This window comes from Dermochelys coriacea, chromosome 3 (assembly GCF_009764565.3).
Source record: "Dermochelys coriacea isolate rDerCor1 chromosome 3, rDerCor1.pri.v4, whole genome shotgun sequence".
NCBI classification, from domain to species: domain Eukaryota; kingdom Metazoa; phylum Chordata; order Testudines; family Dermochelyidae; genus Dermochelys; species Dermochelys coriacea.
The window spans coordinates 128,061,160-128,081,466 of record NC_050070.1 but is presented as its reverse complement, the minus strand read 5'-3'; the positions used below and the strand labels follow the sequence as shown (position 1 = coordinate 128,081,466).

The 20,307-nt window shown below is 42.2% G+C and overlaps 1 protein-coding gene across 4 annotated transcripts in view; it reads right to left on the bottom strand.

Moving 5' to 3' along the window:
• The window catches only part of CEP43 (centrosomal protein 43), a 55,324-nt gene that overhangs the window by 10,708 nt on the left and 24,309 nt on the right, over positions 1-20,307 (bottom strand). For 3 of the 4 annotated variants that reach the window (XR_005291807.2, XM_043511286.1, XM_038394383.2), the window contains 2 exons: positions 7,684-7,743; positions 3,199-3,419 (listed from right to left, as the gene is read on the bottom strand). Coding sequence is in view for 3 of the 4 variants with exons in the window: in XM_043511286.1 (XP_043367221.1) it covers positions 3,199-3,419; positions 7,684-7,743 (281 nt within the window). In the remaining variant the exon portion in view is untranslated. The remainder of the gene's footprint in view (positions 1-3,198; positions 3,420-7,683; positions 7,744-20,307) is intronic. The other variant, XM_038394384.2, reaches the window with a different exon arrangement.

The window sequence follows — 20,307 nt, the reverse complement described above, 5'->3', positions numbered from 1 at the left end:
GATAAATTCATGGAGACTAAGTCCATTAATGGCTATTAGCCAGGATGGGTAAGGAATGGTGTCCCTAGCCTCTGTTTGTCAGAGGATGGAGATGGATGGCAAGAGAGAGATCATTAGATCATTACCTGTTGGTTCACTCCCTCTGGGACACCCGGCATTGGCCAGTGTTGGTAGACAGGATACTGGGCTGGATGTTCCTTTCTTCTGACCCAGTACAGCCATTTTTAATGTCTTTTGTTTTGAATTATTCCATTACAAAACACTGGTCTATGAACTGTAGAATTTGCACTCATGATTGTTATATTTAGTTTTCAAGGACGGTAATTAACACAGATGCACTGCATGTGTAATTCTGACTTATGAATAAGGCTGCGATTTAGTCAGAGGTCACAGAATCCATGACTTCCAAAGACATCTGTGACTTCCGGCACAGCGGGCAGCAGGGGGGATCGCCAGTAGCTCCCGGCAGCTCCCCAGAGCTCTCAGCCGTGCCAGGGAGATCCCCAGAGCTTGGAGCCACCAGCAGAGGGGGATCCTGGAGCTCCCAGCCTCTACTCCCCCACCCCCCTGCAGCTGCCCATGCTACCCATTTTGTCATGGGTATTTTTAGTAACAGTCAAGGAGAAGTCGCGGACGTCCATGAATTCTTCATTATTGCCCATGACCTGTACTTGACTTTTACTAAAAATACTGGTGACAAAAATGTAGCCTTCCTTATGAACCATGATGTCAGTTAAAAGCCAAGGTAATCAGACAAGATAAAAATGCTGGAAACTGCAACAATCCTGGGAATCTATCTGCTTCGAGAGACAATATCACCATGTCAGATTCAATAATTGGAGGAACAAATTTCTTTGAAAGTTTCATTTTAATATTTTAAAGCCGCCAGTTTAAAGATCATGCACAATTATTAGATATCTCTGACACTGGTATTCCCACCTATTGATATACCCCAGTTTATGATCTCACAATCAGTTGGCTGTAGAAATTAACATGATGTTACAATCAATTAGTACACCTCTACCCCGATATAACGTGACCCGATATAACACGAATTCGGATATAACGCAGTAAAGCAGTGCTCTGGGGGCCGGGGCTGTGCACTCCCGCATCTGGCTCTGACATGCTGTTCGGAGTGGCATGTTAAGGGTGCCAGGCCGGGGCCGAGGGGTTGGATAAGGGGCAGAGGGTCTTGGGGGGCGGTCAGGGGACAAGGAGGGTTGGATGGCTCAGAGGTTCTGGGGGCGGGGTGGTCAGAGGATAGGGGCGTTGGATAGGGGGTGAGGTCCTAGGGGTGAGGGGGAGTTTGATGGGTCGGCTTAGGAGTCGGTCACGGGGAGGGAAGTGCCTATTAATAATGGAAATGCTCGAGGCCAAAGCAAGTTCAATACAACGTGGTTTCACCTATAATGCGATAAGATTTTTTGGCTCCCAAGGACCATGTTATATTGGGGTAAAAGTGTACTTAAGCTCCTAAATAAGCAGGAGCAAATCAAAATGTTATTTTAATTCTGCTATGGCTACTGATAAAAAAAGAAAAAAATTACCAAAAAAATAATAGAGTTCTTTGTAATGTATTTGTTCAATATTTTTCATAAGAAGTCAGCTGCTCTTTAAATATATTATAGGAGCATATCAATTTTCATTTCCCACTAGATAAAAGTCATAAGTAATCCCTTTCTGAAAGGAGTGTACCAGTTTATTAGAAATAGAGGGGAGAATGATCTTGTGTAGTTGCTTTGTGCCACACCAGGATCCTTCTAGTATAAGGGTGAGCATCTGATACAGTAGGGCCAACATAAGAGGGCTTAGACCTGTGGTTCTCAACTAGGGGTATGAGTAGCCCTGGGGGTATGCAGAGGTCTTTCAGGGAGTAGATCAAATCATCTAGACATTTGCCTAGTTTTATAAACGGGCTACATAAAAAGGACTAGTGAAGTCAGGACAAACTAAAATTTCATAAAATGACTGTTTATACTACTCCATATACACTGAAATGCAAGTACAATATTTATATTCCAATTGATTTATTTTATTATATGGTAAAAATGAGAAAATAAGCAATTTTTCAGTAATAGTGTGATGTGAGACTTTTACATTTTTAGATCTGATTTGTAAGCAAACAGTTTTTAAGTGAGCTGAAACTTGGGGTGGAGGGATACACAAAAGACAAAATCAGACTCCTGAAAGGCATACAGTAATCTGGAAAGGCTGAGAGCCACTGGATTAGACCACCTCGCTGTCTGTTGCCAACGTAAAAGGGAAAAAGAGTGGGCATGGATGGGGCAACGTCCTGCTACATCAATCCTCAGGTGCATTTTTGGCCCACCCAAAGTTAGAACAACTTTAAAGTTGTTCTAACACAGCACAGTGGAAATGGCTCTGCTCAGAGGTGTAGCAAGATCAAGGGACTGAGAATGAGGGCTTTAACATCTTTGCATCTTTCAGTCAGACTTGCACTTCAAAATATCATTTCACTCATCGTCAGACACTACAAAACTACAAAGTGCCCTAAAATGTTTGGGCCTGCAAAGCTGACATGTTCTAGAAGAACAATTAATCTACTGAAAACAAATCAGCTTGGACACACTGGGTAATAAACGTGAACACTGATTTGTATAAAGGGAACTTTTTCCAAGAGCAAAAGAGTCTTTCCTAATACTTGTATTGTATGAAGCTGGGGGGGGGGGGAAGGGGGAAAAAATGTGTGCGCGCGCTACCAATATTTTCTTACCTACTCCAGTACTGTGGGTTAGATTTTGCCAGTCTTTACGAAGTTATGCAGAGAAATAAAGGTTCTCCCCTCCCACTTGTGCAGCTTCTTTAAGGTTGGCCAGAGTTGCATCTCTAGGGCTCAAGGAGCATAGGGTTTGTACCTCAGATATTCACTCCTGGCATCAAATAGGTTGGAAAAAGCAGGGGTTAGCAGAGCCAAGGGCTCCACTGCCCTTCTCCAACGCTACCAGCCAGATCAGTTGTCTTAGTATCAGAAGGGAACAATGCAACATCCCCAAAAGGGTGAAAATTACTCACCAGTGCAACCAGGGAGCCCCAGAAAGTATTGTGCATTTCAAGCAGGATGTTTTACAGTGCACCTACATACCACTTTTTACTAGAGACTATGTGCCAATAGCACATCTAACTCAAACCTACTAAGCATAAAATAAATGGGTTAACTATGGAGCAGAGTTTACTTACCAGCCATAGTTTCTCTCTGGTTTGGGTATGGGATCATCAAAAAAAGAATCTCCCTCTAGGTCATCCTCATCTACAGCCGGATCACTTTTTTCTTTGGTATTTAAGTCTTTGTTGTGAGGTTGAGAAACTAGCTTTGTCTCATTGGGAAGAAAGTGAATGCTGCTTTTGCTTTTTGTTTCTCCTGACGAGATACTTGTATCACTTTGACTGGTTTCAGCAACCTTTAAAAAAAAAAAAAATAAAAATCAAATTTACAGCAGGGAAATGCCTTTCCTTGGGTGAAGTCATAGAAATAGTTTCTCATGACTGAACTGCAGTCCAATTATTAATAAAGGACCATCTGGGAACATACACTATGCAAGTCATCCACACACTCAATTTTTCAAATTAAATGATTTAAATATTTCTATTTTTGTACCCATACAATTGTATCAACTAAGAAAATAAATCCTATTTCAAAGCCATCTAAAGAGCTCTTTTTAGAAAAAATTCTATTCCATTCCCTCTGTAGGACTTTATAATATACGTTATATCTAGAAGCAAAGTCAAATGAACCAAAAATACTGTAGTGCAGAAAAATTTACTATAAAAATTAGTAAAAAGTTACTTTTTGTGTAGACAATTTAGTTGCTAACTAGGCATGTTTCAGTTTTCCACTTCTATCTAAATTAAGGTTGCCTGAGCAACCTTAATTCTGGTATTTCCTAATTTCTGAGTAATTGATTTTTTTAACCTTGCGAACATAATTAACAGATAGTGTTGGAATATCGAGATAGAGAGATCAAGTATGGGGGCTCTACAGCTGGATTATTTATGGGACAGAGCTAATAACTTATCTTCTAAACTTGGTTCCAAGACTAACTTGCACAACCATAATCAAAGTACTTAACCTTTCTCTCTCTATTTGCCAATCTACAGTATAAAAAAAGAGGTTATCAATATTTACCTACCATAGGGGTGTTGCAAAATAAATGTTTATGAAGATATTATATAAATGCATGAGACAAGGTGCGTAAGGCAGTATCTTTTATTATACCAATTTCTATTGGTGAAAGAGAAGCTTTTGAGCTCCACAGACCTGAAGAAGAGCTCTGTGGAGCTTGAAAGCTTGTCACTTTCACCAACAGAAATTGGTCCAACAAAAGATATTACTTCACCCACCTTGTGTGTCTCATATTCTGGGACCCACAAGGCAACAACACCACTGCAAACAAAATATCAGTGCAAAAGTACTCATATGCAGAACTATGTAAAGTGACTATGCTACCACAGCACTCCATGTTTCCCAATGACTTCCATGACCATATATGCTCATTTTTCCAAGTAAAATGCTGTTTATTCTAATTGTTACAGCACAAAGTCAATATAAACTGAGAATTATGTTCCTTCCTTCTTATGCAACACAAGTAGTTAAGCCAAACTGTGCTGTTAGTGACAACTGCACAAACCCACTGGCATCAAAGGGGTTTTGAAAGGTGTAGATGATTGGAACTTAAACAATTAGTTTGATGATGCACAAGAAAGGATGGAATACTGTTTACTCACTCTGAGTTGCAGTGGCTCTTACAAGTTGAACAGGAATAAAATACAATCAAAACTTATTAGTTAATATTCAGCAGCTATGACTCTGAATGCATACAAGCAACAGATCCATTGAGTAAGAAATTGCTATTTTTAGACAGTCACTTTTCAAAGTAGAATCGCACTTTAAAGGTAGTCAGTGAAGGTGGGAATTCAGAAGTAGAGCTTGGTGGAGAAAGACAATTCCATTTTGTGTAAGTTCCCCCCTCCCCTTTGGAACAAAAACCTCAAAATGTACACGTTCTCTGCTAAAGAGATTGGAGCCCCATCTCCAAGGCAAGTCTACGTTACGGACTGCCCCAGAGGGACAGACCTCAGAAACCCTAGGAGCCCAGGCTGCCAAGGAGCTGGGTGAGCAAGTTAGCAGACAGCCAGGCATGTTTCTTGCCTAGGTTTCAAAGGAATTTAATCAAAATGGAACCATCTCCATGAAACTTTTCCATTTCAATTAATCAGCAAATTCTGATGAAAAAGTGTTATACTGGAATTTTTCCAACTAGCTCTATTCAGAAGTATTTTGTTCTCAAACGACACTGCACAGAACACCAGTGATACTTTTCCAGGCAGTGTGCAGAATGAAATAATTTGAAACAGTTACTGGATGGCTGGTTATTAAGAGGGTGAGGTTATTCATGAGAAACTCTTACACAGTTAGAAAAACAATGAACTACTATCTTTACATGGTCTGACAGACCTAAGTAGCAGCCTCATAGGGAATTCTGACAATTTTAACGATCTAAGAAAAGAATGATTATATGCAGCCTTGATTCTGCAAAGCGTCACTAGATTTCTGCAAGATCTTTGGAATAAGGCACATCATTTTGAAAGTTAAACATAGCAAACAACATTATAGTAATTTCCCCACATCTGAATTATACCTAGTTTTCCAACTTCCTTTTCTCAGGAATAGTTTGGCCAATTCACTTCAAATTGGCCAGAAGAGTTACTGTTTGTCCATAGACAAGTCTGCATCGAGTCTGAAGAAGAAACATCTCTGAAGGAACTTAGAGCAGTAGTTCTCAACCTTTCCAGACTACTTTACCCCTGAAGCGAGAGCCCTGCCACGCAGCACTGTATCCTAAGCTCCTTCCGCCTGGGACTAAAGCATGTAACCTAGCTTTGTGTGGTCCCCTGTGGCATGGGGTCTCGGGCAACTGCCCTGCTTGCCACCCTCTAACGCTGGCCCTACACTTGCACACCCCTCAAACCCATCCTGTCCTGTAGACCCCGGGGTTACAACCCCCAGGTTGAGAAACCCTGATCTAGATGCTAGATGAGTTGACATACCCATTGGAAGACCTCTGTGTGCCCCCCAAAGGGTACACGTGCACCTGGATGTGAACCAATGACTTAGAGGAATGTTGAAAATTCATCTTATAATACAAATATTGTTGTAACTAACTATGGAGAGAGCTACTGCCATTCCATAATACCTTCTTTAATGACAAATTTTAATACGGAATTGAAAACTCATTCATTTTACAAGTACTTGAGAGGGAAGTCAACTAACAGACATGGGGTTTTAGCATTTATATCATTCTCTCCCACACACTCTTTTTCAAATTAAACATCCTAAAAAGTCAGACATTTTAAATGTGAAGTGGTAGAGTGTGGTATGTGCAGGGGAAGTTGGATCATTTGTGATTTACAGGTTATCTTCCAAAAGTGTTTATTAGTTAATCTCAAACCACGTTAAAAGGCAAAAAAGAGTGAGTTTTAAAAATTATTCGTTCAAGGAATATATTACAGTGGGAGAGCAAAACACCTCATGTTATATGGCAATACTGCTAAAACTGAAGTTTTATCAATATTTCCACTTTAAAGGGATTGTAAAAATTAGTAGAAATCTGATGCAGACAAACAAGGTTGCAAACCAAGAGCAATTTTTTCTAAATTAAAACTCAACCGGCTAATATTTTTATAAAAAGATGATTCTTAAAGGTTACTTGTTTAAGATCCTATTCACAAGCCTAGTAACTAATAAAGCACATTAAAATAAAATCAATTTTGACAATTAATCTATTCATATACTCTAATGCAAAACACAGAAAAGAGCAAAGATCGTAAACTCTGAAAGGTGGCTGTGAAATTTTTTTTCAGAAAGGTTAAATACACAGCAGTAACTATTAATTATAGTTCTGACTTATACCATCTTTATACAGCAAGAGCCCACTTCCCTTACCAAGACGGAGTGGTACCTTAACCTACAATCACTCCCAGTTTTAATGGGAGAATGCAAAGTAAAGTATTAAACATAAATCAGGGTAGCAGAATCTGGTCATCATTTAAAGACAAGAAACAAATGCAATACGCAACAAGAGGAAAGGGAGAGGATGAGTAAGCAGGACTGTAGTAAAAGCACATACATAATGGTTCCAAATAATTTTTAAAGGATTTATTTTACAATTAAATATAATTTATCCCTACTAGCTTTCTATCTACCCATTATCACCTGGTGATGTCTTCTAGACAACAAGGTAAAAATGGATTTTAAGGAGGGTTCTGAAGGAGAAGGTTAATGGCTTCACAGATTAGTTCTGGGAGGGTATGCCAAATTAATGCAACATTAAGAAAAAAACCCTAGAAATTCAAACCTGAAGACATTCTACACTTAAACTCATGTAGTTGTCATTCCCTCCACCCTTTAACAGCATTCGTTAACAATGAAGTGCCCAACAGAAAGCTTAATTTTTCATAATTTGTTAATATGATTTATGTAGTAAGCTTTTTATGTATACAATATTCTAAGTATGGTGCCTTAGAGTGCCATTTCTAAACCTTTATACTCTATTAATATCTAAATTATAATAAACTTTAGTTTGCATTGTCAATTTTATTTAGTATAATCTGTTTTTTCCTAAAAGAAGACAAAGCACCAGCGTCTTCTCCTCTCATGCATTTTACCTGCTCAACAGCCTTGTCCAAGCACTTTTTCTGTTTACGATGTCCTTTATACCTTGGTATCTAAGCATGAGAATAAAATAATAATAGCACAAAGAAATGAAAAAAAAAACCAAAACAAAAAACCATAAGTAGTTTAAACCACTCTAATCTGCATTTATATATAGAAAGTTTTTTTAAGCAGTAAAACACTGCAAATAAATTTTCCCATCTTCAAGGATGTTCTCTCTCTGGCTGTGTGGAAATTTTCATGAGCACATTAACAACCTATCCTCATCTGGAGGAGGTCTGGCAATTAAAATAATGGATACTGACTAACATCTGTCAGATACTAGTTTCTATATGAACAAGTTTCATGAGGAACTCCCCAGAGGAGTGTAATAGAAGAGTTTTTAAACCAAGGATTGGGGGAAAGCCAACAGGTGTGGAGAAGCACATGGTTTGGACAGATACATCCCTTAAAAGGATTTATTAAAGGGAAAACTCTTTATCCTAGTAAAAAGGAGAAGATAGAAGTTAATAAAGTGCATGTAGAAGCTGAAGAGAAACAATCAAACAAAAAAAGTCTCATTCAATTACATCATATGAAGGCAGATAACTAAAGATTCACAAATTATTTTATAAGTGCTTGTACACAAATGCAGAAGTTTAAATGCTAAGATGGGTGAACGAGAGTATCTGGTATTAAACAAAGATATTGGTGTAATAGGCATCCAAGAAACTTCGTGGAACAATGATAATTAATGGGACATAGTAATACCAGGGTACAAAATATATAGGAAAGACAGTGGGTAGTGCTGGTGGGGATGTGGAACTATATATGAAAGAAAGCATAGAGTTGAGTATAGTAACAATCTTAAAATGAATCAAACTGTACCATAGAATCTCTATGGACAGAAATTCCATGCTTGAATAATAAGAGAATAGCAGTAGGAATATACTATTGACAACTTGACCAGAATGGTTACTGTGACTGTGAAAAGTTCTGGGAGATTAGAAAGGCTACAAAAACAGACAACCCAATAATAATGGGGGATTTCAACTACTCCCATCTTGACTGGGTTCACGTCACCTCAGGATGGGATACAGAAATAAAATTTGTAGACATCATTAATGACTGCTTCTTGGAGCAGCTAGTCCTGGCACCCACAAAGGGAGAGGCAATTCTTGATTTAGTCCTAAGGGGTGCACTGGGGCTGGTCCAAGAGGTGACTATAGCTTAACTGCTCAGTAGGAATGACCATAATGTACTTAAATTTAACATCCCTGAAGGGGGGAAAAGTAACAAAGAAAGCCACCACAGGATCATGTAACATCAAAAAGGGGAACCACACACACACACACACACACACACACACACACAAAAGGTGGCTAGTTAAACAGAAGTTAAAAGGAACAATCACAATCCCTGCAAGCTGCATAGAAATTTTTTAAAAACATCACAAGTGAGGCTCAAACTATATCTTTACCCCAACTAATAATTAAAAACAAAAACAAAAACAGGAGGACCAAAAAAACAAAAAAATACCACCACCAAAGATGACACAGCCATCTTTTAAAAATTGGAAGTCAAGTCCTAGTGAGGAAAACAGGAAAGAGCATAAACTCTAGGAAGTCAAGTATATGTAGGCAGACAAAAACAGAATCTGAAGCGCAACTAGGAAAAGACAAAAACTAACAGCAATTTTTTTTTTTTTAAATAACATACCTCAGAAACAGGAAGATTACCAAACAATCAGTGGGGCCCCTGGATCATTGAGGTGCTAAAAGCAGCGCTCAAGGAAGACAAGGCCGTTGGGGAGAAGCTAAATTAGTTTTTGCATCCATCTTCACTACAGAGGATGTGGGGGAAGATTCCCACACCAGAGCCATTCTTTTTAGGTGATAAATATGAGGATCTGTCCCAGATTGAAGTGTCAATAGAGGATGTTTTGGAACAAACTAATATTATTCAATTTATTAAGTCATCAGGACAGATAGTATTCATTCAAGAGTTCTGACGGAACTCAAATATGAAATTGCAGAACTACTAACTCTGGTATGTAACTATCACATACATCAGCCTCCATACCAGATGACTGGAAAATAGCTAATATAATACCGAATTTTAAAAAAGGCTCCTGAGACGACCCTGGCAATTACAGGCCAGTCAGTCTAACTTCAGTACCAGACAAACTGGTTGAAACAGCAGAATTATCAGACACAGATTAACATGATATGCTGCGGAAGAGTCAGTGTGGCTTTTGTAAAGGGAAATCACGTCTTGCCCATCTATTAGAATTCTTTGAGGGGGTCAAAATGCATGTGGACTAGCGTGATCCAACTGATAAGGCACATCTGGACTTTCAAAAAGCCTTTCCCAAAGTCCCACACTAAAAGCTCTTAAACAAAATAAGCAATAATGGGATAAGAGGATAGGTCTGCCCATGGATCAGTAACTGGTTAAAAAATGGAAAACAAACAAAGGCTAGGAATTAATGGTCAGTATTCACAACGGAGAGAGGTAAATAGCGGTGACCCCCAGAGATCTGTACTGGGACCACTGTTGTTCAACATATTCCTAAACAATCTGGAAAAAGGAACAAATAGTGGCATGGCAAAGTTTGCCGAAGATACTAAATTACTTGAGATAGTTATGTCCATAGCTGACTGAAAAGTTACAAAGGGATCTAACAAAACTGGTGATTGGGCAACAAGATGGCAGATGAAATTCAATGGGGATTAATGCAAAGTGATGTACATTGGAAAACACAATCCCAACAATACATACAGAATTATGTTAGCTGATACCACTCAAGAAAGATATTGACATAACTGGGGATAGTTTTCTGAAAACATCTGCTCAATGAGCAACAGCAGTCAAAAAAGCTAACAATGTTAGGAATTATTGGGAAAGGAATAGATAATATCCTAATGCCACTATATAAATACATGGTACGGCCACACCTTGAATACTGCATGCCCCATCTCAAAAAAAGATATATTAGAATTGGAAAAAGTACAGAGAAGGGCAACAAAAACAATTAGGGGTATGGAACAACTTTAATATGAGGAAAGACTAGGACCATTCAGCTTAGAAAAGAGACGACTAAGGGGGGATAGGATAGAAGTCTATAAAAACCATAAATGGTATGTAGAAAGTAAATTGCAAATTGTTATTTACCCCATCACATAACACATTATTAAGGGTCACCCAATGAAATTAATAGATAGCATATTTAAAATAAACAAAAGAAAGTACTACTTCACACAACACAGTCAACCTGTGGAACTCATTGCCAGGGGATGTTGTGAAGGCCAAAAGTATAATTAGGTTAAAAAAGGAATTAGATAAGTTGATGGAGGTTAGGTACCAATGGCTGTTTGCCAAGATGGTCAGGGATGCAACCCCATGCTCTGGGTGTTCCTAAGCCTCTGACTGACAGAAGCTGGGACAGGACAACAAGGGATGGTTCACTTGATAAATTGCCCTGTTTTATTCACTCCCTCTGAAGCATCTGGCATCAGCAATTGTCAGAAGATAAGAAACATTAGAATGACCATACTGGTCAGACCAGTATCCTATGTAAAGACTGCTATCAAAGCAATCAATCACTTGATGTATACGAAACAAATTTTTCACAGAAGAGAGAAATACTGTACGTCTTTTCTATCAGATTTCTGATCATGCAAAATGATTCCCTACTGTCAATTTACTGCAGCTTTGTCCAGGAACACTTAAAATGGAACAAGAGAAGGCATTTCTACCACTTCGCTTTTGAAATTATTTCACATTGTAATAAACCTAAGGGTATGTCTACACTATGAAATTAGGTCGAATTTATAGAAGTCGGTTTTGTAGAAAGCGTTTTTATACAGTGGAGTGTGTGTGTCCCCATACAAATGCTCTAAGTGCATGTAGTCAGTGGACTGTGTCCATAGTACCGAGGCAACCGTCGACTTCCGGAGCTTTGCACTGTGGATAGCTATCCCACAGTTCCTGCAGTCTCCACCGCCCATTTGAATTCTGCGTAGAAATCCCAGTGCCTGATGGGGCTAGAACATTGTCGCAGGTGGTTCTGGGTACATATCAGGCCCCCGTTCCCTCCCTCCCTCCGTAAAAGCAAGGGCAGACAATCGTTTTGCACCTTTTTTCTGTTTTTCTGTTTTCTGTTTCTGTTTTTTCTGAGTTACCTGTGCAGACCCCATACCACAGCAAGCATGGAGCCCGCTCAGCTAACCGTCACTGTACGTCTCCTGGGTGCTGGCAGACGAGGTACTGCATTGCTACATAGCAGCAGTTTATTGCCTTTTGGCGGCAGACAGTGCAGTATGACTGGTAGCCGTTGTCGACGTAGTCCTGGGTGCTCTTTTAACCGGGCACCCGGGCAAACATGGGAGTGACTCAGCCAGGTCATTTCCCTTGTTTTGTTTCATGGCAATTGAGTCCCACCGGCAGTGCACTGTCCTTTAATCTGCAGCTAGCAGAAGATGATGGCCCGTAGTCATACTGCACTGTCTTCTGCCGAGCACCCAGGAGGTGACGATGGCTAGCGGTCGAATTGCACAGTCTGCTGCCAGCAAGATGTATAAAGATAGATGAAGTGGCTCAAAACAAGAAACAGACCAGATTTGTTTTGTATTCATTTTCTCCTCCCTCCGTGAAATCAACAGCCTGCTAAACCTAGTTTTGAGTTCTATCCTTGAGGCGGCCATTCAGTTTCTTGCAAAGCCACCCCTTTTGTTGATTTTAATTCCCTGTAAGCCAACCCTGTAAGCCATGTCGTCAGTCCGCCCCTCCCTCCATCAGGGCAACAGCAGACAATCGTTCCGCGCTTTTTTTCTGTGCAGACGCCATACTACGGCATGCATGGAGCCCGCTCAGATCTCTTTGGCAATTAGGAGCACATTAAACCCCACACGCATTATCCAGCAGTATATGCGGCACATGAACCTGGCAAAGCGAAACCGGGCGAGTAGGCGACGTCAGCGCGGTTACGAGAGCGATGAGGACATGGACACAGACTTCTCTCAAAGCACGTGCCCTGGCAATGTGGGCATCATGGTGCTAATGAGGCAGGTTCATGCGGTGGAATGCCGATTCTGGGCCCGGGAAACAAGCACCGACTGGTGGGACCACATAGTATTGCAGGTCTGGGACGATTCCCAGTGGCTGTGAAACTTTCGCATGCATAAGGGCACTTTCATGGAACGTTGTGACTTGCTTTCCCCTGCCCTGAGGCGCAATAATACCAAGATGAGAGCAGCCCTCACAGTTGAGAAGCGAGTGGCAATAGCCCTGTGGAAGAAGTTTGCAATGCCAGACAGCTACCCGTCAGTCGGGAATCAATTTGGAGTGGGCAAATCTACTGTGGGGGCTGCTGTGATGCAAGTAGCCAACACAATTAAAGATCTGCTGATATCAAGGGTATTGACCCTAGGAAATGTGCAGGTCATAGTGGATAGCTTTGCTGCAATGGGATTCCCTAACTGTGGCCATAGACGGAACCCATATCCCTATCTTGGCACCGGAGCACCAAGCCAGCGAGTACATAAACCACAAGGGGTACTTCTCAATAGTGCTGCAAGCACTGGTGGATCACAAGGGACGTTTCACCAACATCAATGTGGGATGGCCGGGAAAGGTACATGACCCTTGCATCTTCAGGAACTCTGGTCTGTTTCAAAAGCTGTTTGTTAATTCATCACACAAATAGGGGGATAATTATCAAGGTAGCCCAGGAGGGGTGGTGGAGGAGGGAAGGACAAGGCCACACAGCACTTTAAAACTTTAAAACTTATTGAATGCCAGCCTTCTGTTACTTGGGCAGTCCTCTGGGGTGGAGTGGCTGGATGGCCAGAGGCCCCCCCACCGCGTTCTTGGGTGTCTAGGTGAGGCGGCTATGGAACTTGGGGAGGAGGGCGATTGGTAACATTGGGGCTGTAGCAGCGGTCTGTGCTCCTGCTGCCTTTCCTGCAGCTCAACTATATGTTGGAGCATATTAGTTTGATCCTCCAGCAGCCTCAGCATTGAATCCTCTCATCACGCTGCCGCCACCTTTCAGCTTCAGCCCTCCCTTCAGTCCGCCACCTCTCCTCCCAGTCATTTTGTGCTTTCCTGCACTCTGACATTGTCTGCCTCCATGCATTCGTCTGTGCTCTGTCAGTGTGGGAGGATAGCATGAGTTCAGAGAACATTTCATCGTGAGTACATTTTTTTCGCCTTCTAATCTTCGCTAACCTCTGGGAAGGAGAAGATCCTGTGATCCTTGAAACACATGAAACTGGTGGAGAAAAAAAAAGGGACAGTGGTATTTAAAGAGACACATTTTATAGAACAATGGGTACACTCTTTCACGGTAAACCTTGCTGTTAACATTACATAATGAAAGCACATGTGCTATGTATAAGGTCGCATTCCCCCCCCCCCCCCCCACCGCATGGCTAACAGCGGGAAACGTTTCTGTTCAGCCATAGGCAAACAGCCCAGCAGGAACAGGCACCTCTGAATGTCCCCTTAAGAAAAGCACCCTATTTCAGCCAGGTGACCATGAATATCACCACTCTCCTGAGGATAACACAGAGAGATAAAGAACGGATATTGTTTGAACGCCAGCAAACATATACTGCAATGCTTTGTTCTACAATGATTCCTGAGTATGCGCTACTGGCCTGGAGTGGTAAAGTGTCCTACCATGGTGGATGGAATAAGGCTGCCCTCCCCAGAAACCTTTTGCAAAGGCTTTGGGAGTATATCCAGGAGAGCCACGAATGCCAGGGCAAATTAATCATTAAACATGCTGGCTTTTAAACCTTGTATAGCTTTTTAAAAAGGTACACTCACCAGAGGTCCCTTCTACGCCTGGCGGGTCCGGGAGGCAGCCTTGGGCGGGTTCGGGGGGTACTGGCTCCAGGTCCACGGTGAGAAACAGTTCCTGGCTGTTGGGAAAGCCAGTTTCTCCGCTTGATTGCTGTGAGCTCTCTACAACCTCATCATCATCGCCTTCCTCATCCCCAAAACCTGCTTTCGTGTTGCCTCCATCTCCATTGAAGGAGTCAAACAACACAGCTGGGGTAGTGGTGGCTGAACCCCCTAAAATGGCATGCAGCTCATCATAGAAGCGGCATGTTTGGGGCTCTGACCTGGAGCGGCCATTGGCCTCTGGTTTTCTGGTAGGCTTGCCTCAGCTCCTTAAGTTTCACATGGCACTGCTTCGGGTCCCTGTTATGGCCTCTGTCCGTCATGCCCTGGGAGATTTTCGTAAATGTTTTGGCATTTTGAAAACTGGAAGATAGTTCTGATAGCACAGATTCCTCTCCCCATACAGCGATCAGATCCCGTACCTCCCGTTCAGTCCATGCTGGAGCTCCTTTGCGATTCTGGGACTCCCTCATGGTCACCTCTGCTGATGAGCTCTGCATGGTCACCTGCAGCTTGCCACACTGCCCAAACAGGAAATTGAAATTCAAAAGTTCGCGGGCCTTTTCCTGTCTACCTGGTCATTGCATCCGAGTTGAGAGTGCTGTCTAGAGCGGTCACAATGGAGCAGTCTGGGATAGCTCCCGGAGGCCAGTACTGTCTAATTGCGTCCACAGTACCCCAAATTCGACATGGAGATGTTGATTTCAGCGCTAATCCCCTTGTCGGGGGTGGAGTAAGGAAATCGATTTTAAGAGCCCTTTAAGTCAGGGCAAAAAAGGGCTTTGTCACATGGACTGGTGCAGGGTTAAATCAATTTAATGCTGCTAAATTTGACCTCAAAGCCTAGTGTAGACCAGGGCTAATTGTAGAAGGTTTCTCTCAGAATGCTTACTTTTTCTTATCCTTATTGTGGTATACTTTCCTAAAAATTCTTATCCTTGATGCTTACAATTTTCAAATATTTGTGTACTATACTGTCCCCTTCGTAGCTGTCATTTCCCCCTCATATGTACATTAATAAACAAATTAAGTTCAATAAATACAGCTATATTGCCCCCTCACCTAGCTTGCTTAGATGAGGATTTGAAATTCCTCACAGTCTTCTCTGGACTTTACTAACCTAAATAAGAAATGGTTACTAACCTCTTCTGAAAGTGTTTCTTCAAGATGTGTTGCACATGTCTATTACATTTCAGGTATGTGTTCACCCAGTGCACAGTTACCAGAGGTGTTTACTTTAGTGATACCCATTGGGACAACAACATGTGCACTCTCTGCTGCTTCATGCCATTGCGTGAAGGTACAAAGGGCAGAGCCCTCTCTTTCCCACCCCAAACCAGTCTGCCAGATGGTTTTGAACACCCAGAGGACGAGAGGCCTTGAGATAGACACAGCTAGCGATACAAAACTCCCACAGCCATGTTACTTCCTGGCATAGCAGAATTGACTGGGGCCCTCCTGGCCTGTTCACATAGGACATGGCCACTGTGTTGTCTGAGAGTATGAACAGATTTCTTCCTCTGACATAGGGAAAGGAAATTTGACAAGCTACCTGGATGGCCCTGAATTCTTTGACATTTAAATGCAAAGTTAAATCCTGAGCCAACAATAAGCCTCGAGTCTCCAGGGATCCCAGGTAAGACCCCCAACCTAGGGCAGAAGCATCTGTAACTAGGGTCAAAGGTGGTTAAAGAGGAGCAAATAGAACCCCCCAACACACACATTTGAAAGGTCTGTCCACCAGTCTAGAGAGGCCAAGATTTGAGTGGGCACCCAAACCACCGTGTCTAAGGGATGGCAGATCAGAGAGTACACAGATGTCAGCCACTCTTGCAACTTCCAGAGACGGAGCCTGGCAAACTGAACTACATAAGTGCATGAGGTCATATTCCCCAGCAGAATGAGGCAAGTCTGTGCTGTCTGGTAGGATGGGCCTTCAGGTCTAAAGCTATGGCCAGCATTGTCTGGAATCTTATCTGTGGAAGGAAGGCCTTAGCTTCCATAGAGTTCAAGACGGCTCCTATCAACTCTAATTTTTTGTGAAAGAATTGACTTCAGTGTCAATGAGCAACTCTAGCACGTCAAATGTTGACTAGATGACAGACATGCTACGCAGCACCTGAGCCTTGCACCATCTTCTCAGCAAAACAGTCATTCAAGTAGGGAAATGAACTCCTGAATTCCTCAAGAATGCTGCCACAACTGCCATATACTTTGTGAACACCTGTGGATCTGCAGCCAGGACAAATGGTAGTACTGTGACTCCAGAGAGGGATTAATGGAAATCAGTGTGACCATGAAAATTCTAGTATGGGTCTGAGACCTAACTTTGCTTTCAGGATCAGGAAATAGTGGGAATTAAAAAAAACAAAACAAAACAAAACCCATCTTCCTTCTGTATAATTGAAGAATTTTCTCTATGGCCCCCATTAAAGAAGAGACTGCACCTCCAGAAAGAGGACCTCCTCCTCAGAGTGATCTCTGAAAAGGGATGGGAAAAGGGGGATAGAAAGAAGATGAAGGGTGTATCCCAACTCCACTATGCTTAACACCACTGATCTCTAGTGGGACTGAGACTTAGGAAGTGGGATAGCTGGTTGGCAAACAGTGGGACAGGAGAGGTTGGCACCCTGGAAACTGGTAGGCTGTCCTTGACAAACATCAAAATGTTTGCTTAGAACTCCTAATCTGTCTGGATGAACCAGGAGCTGTTGCTGAAGAAGGAGGGAATGGTCTTCTCCTATAACTTCAGCCTTTTTTCCTGGCTCGATCTTGGTGACAAGATGTGAAAATAGGGAGGCTGCTGAATAGAAGAATTGCTTCCTCTTTGGTGAAAGTCTATGCCCAAAGATTTGTATATCTCCCGTGAGTTCTTTAGACTATGCAGCTTGTCATCTGTCTGCTCAGATAAGAGCAACATGTCAAAAGGCAGATTCCCTATGGTCTGTCAGAAGACTTGGTGAAGACCTGATGACTAAAGTCATAAGCATCTGTGGTTTGTATTGGCCAATGCCACGGCTCTAATTGCAGAGTTCAGCAGTGTCCAACCACATCTGAAGGGAAGTTTTGGCCATTCATTAAACCTTATCCAACATGATGAGAAATCCCCTCTTTGCATCCTCTAGCAATTTGTCTTTAAAGTTTTAATATATTGTCTCAGAGGCTAAACTTTTACATCCCTGCAAAGCCTGCTGGTAAACAATCCTAAACTGCAGACCCACTGTCCAATAAAGTTTTCTGACAAGGAGATCCTGCTTCTGTGCATCCTTTCCTATTGGGGTAAATGCCTGCTGAACCTGGCGTTCTCTCTCATTGGCAGCTGAGATCACCAATGACCCAAGAGGGGGGTGGGAGTAAAAATACTCAACCCCTGAAAAGGGACAAAATATCTGCACTTAGTCCTTTTTGCTGCGGGTGCGGGAGGGAGAGAGAGACTCTGCCATAGCACCTTGCTGTGCTCCAAGATAACTTCATTAATTGAGACCACCACTCCAGATCAGTGGCTTGCAACCTTTCCAGACTTCTATACCCTTTTAGGAGTCTGATTGGTCTTGTGTACCCCCAAGTTTCACCTCACTTAAAAGCTACTAGCTTACAAAACCAGACAAAAAAATTTTTTTTTTTTAAAAAAAAAAAAAAGTGTCACAGCACACTATTACTGAAAAATTGCTTACTTTTTCCATTTTTACCATACAATTATAAAATAAAATCAATTGGAATATAAATACTGTACTTACATTTCAGTGTATAATATAGAGTGATATAAACAAGTCATTGTATGAAATTTTAGTTTGTACTGACTTTGCAAGTGCTTTTTATGTAGCCTCTTGTAAAACTAAGAAAATATCTAGATTAGTTGATATACTCCTTGGAAGACATCTGCGTACACCTGGTTGAAAACCACTGCTTTAGATAGTCTCACAGAAGCTAAGATGTCAACAAGCCTGTGAGACCTTTCTCCAATCCTTTCCATCTGGTATACAGCGCGGAAGCCACCCTCTTACACAGATCCTGATGAGCCCTGTAATCCTCAGTGGGATTCACAACAGCTTCACTGGGTGATGAAGAGGAGGAAGCCAAAGGCGGCGGCAGTGGGGCCTCCACTGATTGCGTTAAAGGGAGATCCACTTGAGCAACTTCTTCCCTCTTGGCACTGAGCTCAGCAACAGGAGTGGTCTCCCGCTGCAATTTGTATGGTAAATCTTGGTGCTCACTCCATGGAAAAAAAAGAGCAGGGAGGGCATAAAGCAATTCTCCCCAAAAGGCTACAGATAAGGCTCCAAAGCTCAATTTCCACCTGGCCCTGGGTCTTTTCTTGAAGGCCAAGACACAGACTCTGGGGATACCAAAGATGATAGGTGGTGGAAGTGGAAGGGAGTTGTTCCTGGTGTGGCTGTGACATAGAGACAACCTCAGAGTCCGAAGACAAATCAGCTTCTTCTGACTAAGGAGGGGGCTGTTCCCATTGGTGCTGGGGATTAATGCTGGGAACCCAGAGACAGCAGTAATGGTAAGATCATGGCCAGCTTCCCTTTGGACAGTAGAGGCATGCAAAGAGGCAGGGGGGAGACTAGAAGCATGGACGGTACCCACTGCTGGGATGATACAGTTACAGTAGGTGCTGGTACTGGGCAAGAAGACTCCTGGATTGTTAGCAAAGCTGACCCTGAGACACTCAGTAGGTCCCAGGCTGCACATAAGCTTCTGGAGAAGACAGTACTGGTATAGTCTCCTGTACCGTTGAACCAGACGAAGCCACCTCAGAGGTGCCAATGCTGACAGTCCCTGCTGAGCAGTTTACTGTCTCAGAGTGCACCTTGGCCACAAGTGCACTCTGTTTTCCTTGTAAAAATGCTTGCTAAAAACTTCAGTGCTGAGGACCTCGCTCTCCCAGATACTGAGCCCTTACATACCATCTTCTGGTCGTTCTTCCTCAATACTTGGGAGGGGGAGTACTTCTGAGTGAAACAGATGCACTCAGTACCTGCCCCGAGTGGGAACACTCTGAGGGTGGACACAGAGCTGCCTCCATGAGAAGAAACTCGAGTCTGACCTCCCTGTCAGTCTTGGATTAAAGTCCCTGCAAATTTGAAAACAGTCCCTGAATTGAGATTCCCCAAGACACTTCAGGCAATTGGACTGCAGGTCACTCGCTGGCATCAGTTTCTTGAAGGAAAGCAGGGCTTTAAACTCAGTGACCAAGGCAAAACCCAGCAACAGGAACCAAAATATTAAAGGAACTTTTCAAAAGAAAACTCATTTCTGTAAACAGTTTAAACTACTGAAATTACTTAAATGAGTAACCACCACATAAACATAGGAAAAAACCTACAACAACAGAACCACGCTTTTCAACAACCATCAAGGCCGTAAGAAGGAATTGAGGGAGAAAAGGGCGCATGTGCCACCCAAATGGGTACCACTGAGGGAAAAAATCTCCGAGAGCTGTGCGTGCGCACACACACACACACACACACATCCCCACCCCCATGAAGTGAAATTGACATGTACAATCACTCAAAGAACTGTGTCTTATCTAAATTTAGGTATCTCCCTGTTCACCCCTTTTCCAGATTATAAATGTATTAAAACATTAGATACGACATGTAACCTTGAGGCATCCTCCTGTCAACCTTTCGCTATGGGGAAAGTTTTCCTTTTATTTTTCCTCTTAGCCAGGTTATGATCCAAGCCAATACAATGCCTCTCATCCCATGATTTCATTT